The sequence below is a fragment of the Meriones unguiculatus genome, chromosome 12 (assembly GCF_030254825.1).
Source record: "Meriones unguiculatus strain TT.TT164.6M chromosome 12, Bangor_MerUng_6.1, whole genome shotgun sequence".
NCBI classification, from domain to species: domain Eukaryota; kingdom Metazoa; phylum Chordata; class Mammalia; order Rodentia; family Muridae; genus Meriones; species Meriones unguiculatus.
In genome coordinates, this window is record NC_083360.1 from 34,381,295 (window position 1) to 34,394,047 (window position 12,753).

The following is a 12,753-nucleotide window of genomic DNA, read 5'->3' on the forward strand; positions in this document are numbered from 1 at the left end:
AAAGCCTGGGGCTGAGGCTCTGCGGGAACACTGGGCAGCCAGCTATTCTGAGGAATCAGGACTACTGTGAAGGCACTGTTTCTGGTGTGTGGCTGGGTTGGGGTGTTTTGGAGTATCAGCTCTGAGCTCTAACGAAGTTAGAGCAGTGGTTCTCAACCTTCCTAATAAGGTGACCCCAACCATAAAATTATTTTCATTGCTACTTAGTAACTGTAATTTTGCTATGGTTATGAATCATAATGTAAACATGCAAGATATCTGGCATGCGACCACTATGAACCCCGGGGAGGGGGTTGCAACCTACAACCTGCAAGTTGAAAATCATTGGGTGAGAGCCTAAGCTGTATCCCAGCGTGTGGATCAAGGTGAAGTGGGACCACAGGATTTCCCCAGAGAGGAGGAGAGTGTTTAGGTTTGTGATCTCTGGCAGGAGGGTGGAAAGGCTCAAGTCAAAAGCCTCCTGCTACGGCTTCCTACTTCCCTCTCACCTAGTTGTGGACCCTGCTACATGCCACAAGCTCTTCTGTTCCCCTGTGAGGAAGGGCCTTCTATGAGGACATGTTCCTATGTCAACATCACTGTCTTCTCACAAGGTTGACATTGCCCCTCTACCACCATTTCCACAAACCACCCAACCTCCTGTTAACCACCATCAGGCACAGAAGTGCATGGGGAGACAACCTGTGGGGCTCTTGCACCTTCCTGTGTTTGTTTCTGCTCATGCAATCTGCATTCTTGCGTGCATTTCCAAGTATCCCTCGCTGCAGTCCAGTCTGCCCCCTTGCTGCATTTCAGGGGGCTGCTTAGCCCCAAGTGGCAGGTTTGGACTCCGTTCCCACAGCCAATCCAGGGCAGTGTGTGAGGTAGACTCTAAAGGGGTCAGTTCAGAGAGCTGGGCCTGGCTCATTCCTGACATCTGTTGCCTGCTGACACTTTATGCTGCTCATCAGGACTTCAGTGAAGGGAAGGACTCCATGAAGCGGTTCCCTCACTATGTTCCTTCCACCTGGCCATAGGGAGGCTTTTGGCCCAAATGCAATGAGATTTCTGGTGGCCATCTGCCTTGCTGAGATTTGAGGCAGTGGCTTGCCACAGGATTGTGAAACTCTGATTCTTTGAAGGGTGTTAATTCTCACTGTACGGATAGGAATCCCTCCCCATTCTACCTATGTGGCACTTAGCCTGCCTCAGTATGCCTTAGCTGGTTCTTGGGTGACTAGAGAAGATGCAGGGTCTGGGTGGGACATGGAAGTTGACTCCCGCTGCAACCATCTCTTCCTCCTATGTCTTCTCTTACATCTACCAGGCCTGTGTGTGCTGTTATTACATAGGCTGAGACAGGAGGGACCAGGTTGCAGACACATTGGATGCACAAGAAACCTAGAGCAACTCAAGCATTTGGTGCCCTGTGATAAGAAAGGCAGTCCCAACAGGTACTAGATAGGCCCTTGTCTGCAAGCTGGGGAGCATGGGAGCTGTCACCAACCACCGCAGGGACAACAGCTCTACCCTGTCTCTGGCGTTTTAGATAGGAAATGGAGATAAAATAGACAAAGTAGTTGAAGGCACTGAGGTGATTCCCAAGAACAGTCATACCTAAAAGGAGCGAGGCCAGAGAGTGGGAGGAACTGCCTAAAAAATGATGGGCTTCCAGCTGGTCAGTTCTCGAGTGTCTATACCTTATACAGTTGTAAATTCAAAATACTCTTTTCAGTCATATGTGTACAGATTATAAGTAAGAACTAGATAAGAATGCCAGCTGGAAAGTTTGTACAAGACCTCTAACAAAAATGTCAAAGCCTGTTTGACTTAATCACAAAGTGGGATTCTTAACTCCATGTCCAGCAGGCTAGCCACAAAAGACCACTAAAAATACTAAACAAACATTAAGATCTGAGGAGCCAGACAGGCGTGGTGGCACATGCCTGTAATCCCAATACTCAAGAAGGCAGAGGCAGGCGGATGTCTGTGAGTTCAAGGTCAGACCCCCATTACAAAAAAAAAAAAAGTGAAGAGCCTTCAGGAGATTCTACCACAGTTCCAACTTTAAGTCTCACTGAAGAGTGAGGGAATTCCAGACCAAACCAAATACTCACCAGTAGAAGATAACTAAATCTTCACTTCAGAAAGCCTATATAATGGGGACCAGCCACAAAAGCCAGAGTGAAACAGTCACTTATTCATACAACTAAAACAAACAAGCAGCAAAAATGACATGGATATCCTGCTTGTCATCTTAGGGCAAAGGCAAGGGGGTTCCTAAGGTTCCCAACTGTTTTAAGGTTGTGAAAGAGGGAGGGATAGCAGCAGCAGCAGCAAGATCAGGGCTGAGCAAGGAGGTAAGCTGTTACCGGCAGCTTATGTATAAGTATAAGAGGGCTTATGTATAAGGGGCATATGTATAAGAGGCTACCAAGGCCTGCACACAGTGAAAACACTGCCGCAGCAAACTTTCAATTCTTGGCTGAACTAGGGCCTCACATTTCCACTTTATATACAACCTCAAATGCTTGGTTTTTAAAGGACATGTTCCTCTGTACCTGCTACAGGCCTCCAAAAAGACTCGAGTCCCAGACCCCACAGTGTGGTCACAAGAGAGGGCTCTAGAGTGCAAGGGGGAAGGCAAGACAGTTCATGTGGTACTACAGGGTGAAGGGGAGGGCTACAAATAGTGTATGTGAATCTAAGGGTCCCACTTCGAAAAGTGAGTGCTGCATGCTGGGAGTCCAGTTAGGAGTTCACTAAAAAGCTTGTCCAAAGGATTATCTAATTCTGGAAACTTTTATTAAACAGGTTTCTTATGTCAAATTTTTAACTGAAATTATCCAGTGTCTTCCTCTATTTCCCTTCACCTTATTTTTTGAGACAAGGCTTTCTTCTTAAACACAGAGCTTACCTATTTGGTGAGACTGGCTGGCAGCAAGCTCCAGGAATCCCTGTCTCTAGCTCCCCAGGGATCATGGCATGCACCATCTCACCTAGCTTTTCGAGTCTGGGAATCTGAACTCGACCTCACACTTGTACAACATGTTACCAGTTGAACCATCTATCTTCTCAGCCCAGGGGAAACATCTTCAAACTAACTCAAATCTACTTGAGAAAGCAGTCAACCATGTCTTTACAGATCACTACCAAAAATAAAAAAATTCTCTTCCCCAATGGGCTTCTACTACGGCCTTTGCAGAAGCTGTTGGAAGACATACCTGAATCCGACCTGTTTTATGAGTGGAAGCTACCACATGGTCCAGCTGAATCACCTTTTCAAACATCCTGCTGGTCCAATCAGGAACAGAGATCTGGAATACCAGCTGCGGCCATCTCTGCCCTTTGATGACCCAGTCCTAGTAGTTTGGACACTATTAGGGGCCTGAGTGAGGGGATCCAGGAAAGGCAGAAGAGCTCACAAGTTATGAACAGGCCAAAAGGCAACCGGAAGCAAGGTGGGAAAAACGCCCACTCTAAGGCACAGTCACACCCGCAGGACAGACAGGCAGAAACGTGTCAGTCCAGAGACAAAAGTCTCTAACTGAAAACAGCTTTCTCAAGACATGCAGCAAGGGGCAAACGTTGCGGCATTAGCCTGGGGTGACTCTTGCCACCATGGAGCAGCCTACATCTGTTTAGAGAAGCATGAGCACTCCCTGCCACACATGGAGAACTAGCCAGGGAGATAGGCTGGGTCTGGCTGTGGAGTTCTCAAAGGTGTTGGGAAAACCAGGTACCAGTCTAGCAGGCACCAGTCTGTGCCCTAAGGGGTAAGGGAACATATGGTTTGGGGAAGGGGGGTCTCAAAAAAACAGGTGTCACATGGAGTTAAGAGTGGGGAATAATGAGGTACAGAGCTAGGGGGTTCAGCATAAAGGTGTGAGGTTAACTTTTGTCTATGTTGGAGGAGGCTGGTATATATAGAAAGCAAAATGGTGGCAGGCAGGCAGATGGAGTATCCACTTTAGGTCCTGTGCCCAGGTACTCTGATACAAGGACAAAGGAGACAGGCATTCTTGGTGGTCCTGGCAGGGGTCTGAATGTTTCTTTCCCTGGCTCTATCTACAGTGGGAGGACAGTGAGATGACCACCATCCAGATGAGGGCACCTTCCCACCCTTAGGCAGGGCTTTGACTGACTGGACCCTTGTCTGATGGACTGAGTAGGCTTGGCAAAGTTAGCTAACTCACCTTCAACTCACCCATGCTCTGCCCAGAGCCAGGCTGAGGAATGATATCCACAGTTACCAAAATCCCTCCTCTGCTCTGTACCCCACAGAACAGGTGGTGACTCAGTGCTGCCGGAACCTTCCAATGGCCCAGGCCTGCAGTCTCTCCTCTAAGGGTCCCCACGTATGACTGCTGTCCTACGGCCTGGAGTTCCACACACAAAGCCGCCAGTTCCCACAACTCCTGAGGAGCTGGCACCACTGGGTCACCAGATGACCCTAAGCCCAGTTCTGTCAGCAATGCTTCTGCCATGGATCCATAACCGAGCAGCTTCTCTGCCTGCAGGAAAGCCACCCGAGTCCTAGCTCTATCTGTAAGCCCTGTCTTCTGTGACTCTTTCCCATCCTGACCTTCTGCAACGACTCTACTAGGAAGTAGGCCCTTCTCCATAGCAAAGGGTTGGGGAGCCAGTGAGGCACCTATGTCCAGGTTGTTAATGGTTCAGATGAATGACAACTACAGACAAGAAAGGGAGAAGCTACCTTTGGGGCAGTGTTATGTTGGGTGCTGAGGGTAACTGGAGACAGATGAGGTAGCCATAGGCCATACACTCTTAGGAGAGTTACTTGCTCCTGTAACTAACACGAAGGGTTGTACTAGGAAGTCCCTGAGGCCTTGTCCAGCTCTTTGCAAAACCTAGTATGGAGAAGCAACAGAAAGGGAGACAAGGCTACCTCCCAGGCTAGGCATCTTTGATCTCAACCAACGGGCAAATGCTAACCTACCAGGCAGAAAAATCCATGTAGAAATCCAGAGGCTAACCTTGCAGTGACATCCACAGCCTGGGCTGTGGCGTGACTCTGTCCCAATCTCAGACTATCCCCACAGCCACAAGGTGAGCTGGCCCTGTGATAGGCTCTGCTCCCCAACCCCAGGAATAGCGGGGAGCCACCGGGCTGCAGGTGGCAGCCTGTTTTCCTTGGCACAAGGCCTTCTGCACATGCAGTGGGAGTCTTGGGCTCTTGACTGTGGAGAACAGACAGGAACTCCAACACTGAGAGTTCAGGTATGTTGGGCTCTGTCCTCAACTTGAAGACAAAGTTGTCAATTTTGAGACTTAAGAAATAAAAACAAAAACTGGACAGTAGTGACACACACCTTTAATCCCAGCACTCAGGAGGCAGCGGCAGGCGGATCTCTGTACACTCAGCCTGGAAGTACAGAGTGAGTTCCAGGACAGCCAGGTCAACAGAGTTTCGAAACCCAGTCTTAAAAAAAGAAAAACAAAACTAAAAACAAAACAAAACAAAACAAAACAAAAAAGATGGGTGGTGGTGGCAGCCCACACCTTTAATCCCTCTATTCAGGTGGCAGAAACAGGCTGATCTCCTGTAGATCACCTGATCTACAGATCAAGTTTCAGGATGGCTAAGAATACACAGAGAAACCCTGGGTTTGGGGGACAGGAAGAAACGAACCAAAACAACAACAAAACAATAAAGCATTTTAACAGCTCTTAACTGAAGGCTCTGAAAGGGAAGAATATTAATCTTTTTTCTCACCTGAGATAAATACTAAACAAGACTGGAAGGAGGCCCCCAGGGCTTTCAGACTGTATCTGTGCAGTATCTTCTGGTGCCCAGTAAATGCGCCTGGGCAGTAGGTTATTTCGACAACTGACCCTCCAGACCTTCAGGGAGGCAGGGGGTAGAGATCAACCTCAGTTGGCCAATAGCCAGTTCTCACTGTGTGGAACACCGAGCTCTGCACCAGGGTACCAGCGAGCAGGGTCACTAGGTCTCTAACCACACAGAAGAGCTACTCAGGGACTGCTCGGGCTCTGTGCTAACTCACAAAAGCAGGCCAAACAGTTCCTGGCTGAGCTGGCTGCCAGCTGGCCCACTAGAGGAGCAGATTTGAGGTGGGGTGAGGGTCTGTTCGCCAAGCACAGTGTTCTGGCCAGTGAGTTCTCTGCACAGCAGCTGACGCCTCCTGGACACATTTCCACACAAAATGCTTTACTGTGCGTACTCCTGTACTCTCAGGGCCAATCACTAGAGATGTCTTCTTCTTTTTCTTTTTTTATGGTTGTTTCTGGTCCTGAGAATTAGATGGGTAATTCAATGTTCTTTATTCAGTTAGAAGCTAACTCTCAAGCCCACAGGTCCTGCCTGCTGAGAGTGAGTAGGGTCAGTGATGGCTCCTCTGGAGCAGGGCAGAGCACAGAAAGGAACAGTCTGTGATCTGAGAGGATTCTGACTCAGATACAGGGTTATGCACTGGTGAGAGCCTGTGTTGTCAGGGCTTGGGAGCCTAATACAGTGAGGGGAGGACTGGGCGCTGGCTAGGTTTAGATCAGCTTGACACAGCTCTAGTCATCTGAGACAAGAGAATCTCAGCTGGAAATGATCAGATTTGGCTGTAGATGAGCCTGGAAGGTATTTTCTTAACCAGTGATTGATTGGAGGTGGGGGCAACCCCTGTGGGTGGTGCCATCCCTGCACTGGTGGTCCTGGGTTCTGCAAGAAAGCAGGCTGAGCAGGCCATGTGGGAGTGAGCCGGCAAGCAGCACCCCTCCACGGCCTCATTAGCAAATGCCTCAAGGTTCCTGCCTGACTTCCTTCAATGATGCATTATAATGTATGCCAAATAAACAAACCCCTTCCTCCCCAAGTTACGCTTGGTCATGGTGTTTGATTATAGCAATAACTCTAAGACAAGGGGTCTCTAGCAGGATGACTCAGGATTTTGAATGCGCCTTTAGGGTAACAAGGAAACGCCAGGACCTGTCTGAAATAATCCAATTAATAGCTTATAGGCCTTCTAAAGGTAACAACTCAACAGACCAGATGAGAAACAACCCAGAGAATATAGTTTTGGTGTTGACTATGTAGAGGGACTCAGGACTTGCGGCTAGAAGTCAAGGGTAATGACCACTCACAGAAGTGTCTTAACAGTGAATGTCACAGACAGACTCAGAACTGCTTAAATACAGATTTATTGCAAACCAACACCGAGGAGCCAGAGCAGCTTTGTAGGCTGGATACCCACTCTCTGGGTCTTTGGACAAAGGGGACGGAGTCACCCTGCCTTCCTCAGACCTCAGCTGGTGGGACTTAGAGACCAAACTGTGGCTGTCGCGTCTAAAAAGAGAAAACAGGCAATGTGCCAACTTCAGAGGCTGGGCAAGCCAGGGCAGCGCCTCAGGGCAAAGAACTATCTACTTGACTGGCTGGGATTGAGCCCCACTGTGATGGAGACATGTAGGTACAGTAGCCACCACCACACCATGCACAACATGCCACAGGGGTCAGTCACAGAGCTCAGGTTCCTGCCACATGGCCCACACCCAATACTATCCCCCAGGCTGCTTTTTCTACACAGGCTTGTTTGTTGAAACAAGGCAGGGACAAAGGAAAAAATGCAACACAAAAATAAAACCATGCCAAAGGAAGACAAGTTGCCACAGAAACATTGTCCCAAAGAAGATGCAGGGCTCTCCCACTTCGTTATTCCTTCTGGAAGACTACCCACAAGAAGAGGGCTGAGAGGAAGCCAACTAGGACCACAGAGAAGACTGGAGACACAAACACCGCATGAGACTTCCTTCATTAGGTGGGTCAGCTTGCATGGGATAGGGATGTGCAAAGCCTAGGACCTTGATGGAAACTTCAGAAACAAGTAGCAAAGTGTCCTGGGGGTCCTCTGAACGTGAAAGATTCTGCACGACGAGGGTGACCTCTTTAGGGAGAATTTATTAACGTGGTGACCAATGTCCAATCACAAGGTCATACTCCAGAGTGGGTATTTGGGGTCCACTGCTCTCCTTTGACAACCACAGTGGTCTATCTGGGCCCACAGATTAACTCCCAATATGGACTTTTAAGAAGTAAATCAGAAATCCCTCAAGTGATTACAATGAAGCAGCTCCTGTCTACACAGTTGATGGAAAGCTTCTCAAAATAAGTAGTCCTACAACCTGCTCTTACAATGGCTCCTCCAAAGCATGTGTAACTGGCACTCAGTGCAGGGATATTTCCAGAGAGCAGGCTGCCTTGGCTTCAAAGGGTCTTAATTCTTGCTGGTTGCATGGTTGGTTACCAGAGTACTGAAATCTGTGGTGTGATGTACACACACCAAGATTGGGAGCCAGGCAAATAGAGATGCCAGGCAGCAACAGGCACAGAGAAGGCCCTGTGTAAGGGTTGGGACACCTGGGTCCCTGTCCCTTGGTCAGGTCTTCACACCCTGACTGGAGGTGATCAGGGGCCACACAGGCTCTGAGCTCCAGGGAGCAGTCTGGTGGTTGACTTAGGGGAATCTTCAATTTCTTGGACTCAACTGTAGTTGTCTTCAAGCTGGTGGATATTTTCTTCCTGAGGCATCCTTCAAGGTCAAAGCTGCTTAGGAAGTATGCTTGACACAATGTACCAATGAACTACCAACATGCTTTGATCTCTTCCTGAAGGTACCCAGGCTTCAGTGCAGCACACCTGAAGAGGAGGTCTTGTGGGTGCAAGTAGTGGTGGCTAGGCTCAGTTCACTTCAACAAGAACCAAAGCAAAGCAGCTGAAGTCAGAGGGCAGACAGGATCCTTGCCACACCCGGGCCAGAACCTCAAACTTTTCCTCAACATCTCAAACAGGCAAACAGACCCCAGTTTCTGCTGTTCTGCCCATAATACTGAGGCAGGCCAAGTGTATTCACAAAGAGATGAGCAAGACATATGCGTGCACACACACATGCACGCGTGCACACACGCACATGTACATGGAGAGGGAGGGAGAGAGAGAGAGAGAGAGAGAGAGAGAGAGAGAGAGAGAAGAGGCCAACAAGTAAGGGGGTCCCATAACAGTCCCAGAAGCAGCTCCACAGCCATGGCCCGTTCGCCCTCATGCAGGTACCTGGCCCCACCCGGTTCAACTTAGCTTTTTCTGAGCCCAGCCACTCCTTATCCCCAATCAGAAGACAAGCAAGCAGAATAGCGTCAAAACAACAGCAAGCAGAAAGAACAGGGGAGGAAGGAAATGCTGCCTGCAGTGGCTGGTTGCTGCGGAGACAGAATGTGTGCTCCCAGTTTGCTGGGACATGTCCCTCCTGCATTTCAAACACCTTCATTTAGTGCTGGCCACAGAGAATGCCAGGCAACAGCTGGCCCTGCACCTTCTCTAGAATAATCTGAAGGTGGAAGGTCAGTGTGGAAGGCCTGCTTCATCATGAAAGAAAAAATGGCTAGGATTGATCAGGAGGAGTGAGTCCCTGGCATGCAGGGAGTAAAGGGGACAAGGTCTCCATCTCCCCGATGGTGAGGGTTTCCTTTTACTTCCGGTCACATTAAAACTGCACAGCCCCTGGGGAGATGTTGAACATGGCTGGGTCGAATCGCTGGCCTCGGAAGGGAGAGCCTTCAGCATCCCACCCCTTCTTCAGCATCTCATGGACTTTCTACAAACAGAAAATAGAGAGATTAAAGGAGATCACAGACCATTGCATGCTTTCTCCTAGAACAGACTGCCTGAGGGCACAGAGACATCCTGCTTCCTCGGGGCTTGAGGGCTTGCCTGCTAGGACCAACTAGCCAGAAGGCTGCAGAAGCTACAGTAGTTTGGGCCCAAGTGACTGCCAATTCCTCTGCAAGATTGTTCTCCCAAGACTGAATCTCCAGCTTTCCAGCTTCAGTCTCCAGTAAAGCAGCGACTGCTCTATAGGGTTTATCTTCTGTCCCTTTCCATTAGGTCTGCCCAAATTCCACACAACCCAGAGTCTACAGTAATCCCCAGGGAGATGGTTAAGATATGAAGGGGTGGTGCCCCAGCCCCTTAGGCATATGACTAAGGTGTGCAGAGAGGTTTTAGCACCTCTTCCCCAAGGAAGGAAGTTCTTGTCATTGAGAAATGCATCCGACAATACAGGATGGACCAGGATGAGATGATGCAGAGGAAGAGAGAGAGAGAGAGAGACCTCAAAATGTCCAGCTGTGGACCTGGCAGTGAGAAATGCCCCACTGCCTTTTAGGACACACTAAGAGCTAGTGGGGCTAGCTCCTCCCAGCCTATGGCCACTGCCGAACTGTGTAGCCTTTGAAAGGGAGAGGCAGACTAGAGCTGTGTGTCTATGGGCTGTGCCTATGCTGAAGGGCTAACCTTTCTCTGAGCATCTGCCTTCCTCAGCTGTTACCACAGGCGCACCCAAGGATGAAGGCCTTTCCTTCCTTCCAACCACAAGAAACCAAAAAGACTAACAAGATGCATGGATCCCCCAATGGAGCACCTGTTGTAGACAGCCCTGTAGAACAGGTGCAGAGGACAGATGCTGCTGCCCGTATCACAAGTGGAAAATTCTGAATGTCAGCAACGTTATGGGATTATCAGAACTAGGAATTGTTAAACAAAATCCAAGCTTTCTACTGTGAGAGATTTTGCTTATTTTTAAACTTAAGAGAGGTAGCAACAAGTATATCAAAGGCCTCCATCTTTGTCCATGAGAAGTGTGAAGCTATGCAGTCTCAAACCAATGAGAGCAGCCAGGTAACCAGGTAAGGAGGAGGTTACTGATCCCCCTCAGTAGTCTCAGCCGGCTGCTGGGTGAACAGGAACTTGGTGGTTGGGTGGGGACCTACTGTAGCAAGCCCAGAGTGGAAAGGGTAGGCTGCTGGGTTTGTTTTCACAATTGAGGGAGCCTAGGATGCCAAGATAAATGCTTGGCCCTTTCTCCAGGGGAAAAATAGAGGTTTGATGTGCCACCAAATTCATTCATAGGAAATACTGGCACCTGCCTGCACAATGTCGGTCACTGTTAGAGGCAAGTACCACAAGGCTGGAGGAATCCTGGACAGAAACATCAAAACACAGACAGAGCAATGGCACCTGAGTACTTCCACATACCCCCTTTAGATGAACACCAGCTCAAAGAAATCTAACTAGGGAAAAGAAGAGCATTTCATTTGTTGACTTTGGAAAGAAGTGACCTTATGGCGACATTAAAGAATTCAAAATGACAAAAGAAGTATATTACCACTTCAAAATTAAAATGCTTTAAAATACAAAGCATTGGTGGCATTAGAAGCACAATTTAAAATTCTGGCAAATTTAGAAAACTTCAAGTTTACACCATAAATGGGCATCAATACAGAGAGCCCCGTTGGTAACTGTGACTGCCAATGCGCACAGCAGATGGAGGCTGGCAGAAGAACCTGGCCCCGTTTCCATTCTCTCTCTCTGCTAGTTAGGGGTGGCAATCCTAGAGAAGTGACCTCAACCATCCACAAAGCCCCTACATGTGAGTATCGGTTATGTACTAACCTGCTCTATGAGGAAACAAAAGGGCCCAGACCTACATTTCTAGTTCTCTTTCTTTAATAAAACAAAGCACTAAAGATGCTTTATATGGAACCCCTGAGTGCTGTGTGCTGAAGATGTGTCTCCAAGGCATTTCAAGCCTAGAAAGGGAGCTGGGACTTCAGCACTATACCAGGCAGAGTGGGACAGCTAATTACCACAGCCCTAACAGCTATGCTCATCCTGATTACTTCAGTCAGCTCTGGGGAGGGAATCACACTGGGTTCCACCCATGCACTACTAGGCTCCTTAAAGGCCTTGCTGGGACAAGCACACTCATCCTTCAGTGGTCCTTGCCAGACCCATGGCAAGTCCACAGCAGAATCAATTTAGACTCAGGACAAAGCTCTTTCCACTAAAGCACATCTTCAAGGTTTTTGTCAGGGTCCTTCTTAGCTGGGCTGCTGTTCGGTGTCTTCAGTTTCACAGTGCTGGGTCATGAAGCTGTACATCAGCCATGGACAAGTCTTCTATGCACAGTTGTAAAGACTGTTTCACACTCAGATTTCTGCAATGTCTTGTGGACAAAGAGGGCAGTCTTCACAGAAAGCAAAGACAGGACACCTCCAAAGCCTGGCCTTTGGAGTAAGCCAGCTTCCCAGCAGCAGGCCAACACCCAGGGTGTTGCATTAAGTGTGTATGTGCACAGTGCATACATAAGAGGTTAACTCTGCTATCTTTTGATGCTTTTGGTAGGCTGCTTCAGACTGGTAGTGAGGACCTTGGAGGCCAGAGCGTTCCGAAAGCTGCCTTGGTTACTGGAGAGCGGCACATTACCCTATTCCCAGTCCTGGACAGTAGGCTAGGAGGTACCACCAGAACAAGGAGACCTGACACCTACAGAGATGGAAACAAAGCAGCAGCCAGTTCCTGCAGAGGACCTTTGCTGGATAACATCAGATTAAAGAGGCTGGCCTCTTAACTCCGTGAAGACAGCTATGCTCTTATACAGACTCAGTGATACAGACTGTTTTCCATTTGTCCTCGAGGTCGGTGACATTGGGCCATGCCAGAGGGCATCAGCACCAAAAGAAGAAAGGAGGGCTGCACAAGTGTGGAAACAATGAGTGCAAAGATCAAGGGCGAGGAAGGAGCTGGGTAGCATAGAACCCGACATATCATGCAGATCCTGCACTGTGGCTAACTCCCAGACTAGTGGCACTTGAGGCTGTTTTGCCTTGTGTCCTGGAAGGGATGTAATCCTGGGGACCTTGTGAATCACAGGTGCAGACAGCTGTAGAGCCTTCTAGCTTCTCTTCCAC

General features: G+C 48.8%; 1 protein-coding gene across 1 annotated transcript in view; it reads right to left on the reverse strand.

Moving 5' to 3' along the window:
- Positions 1–7,136: 7,136 nt before the first annotated feature.
- The window catches only part of Nudcd3 (NudC domain containing 3), a 79,684-nt gene continuing 74,067 nt past the window's right edge, over positions 7,137–12,753 (reverse strand). Inside the window, exon 6 of the mRNA XM_021632678.2 lies at positions 7,137–9,599. Coding sequence (XP_021488353.1) covers positions 9,489–9,599 — 111 coding nt within the window. The 3' untranslated portion in view covers positions 7,137–9,488. The remainder of the gene's footprint in view (positions 9,600–12,753) is intronic.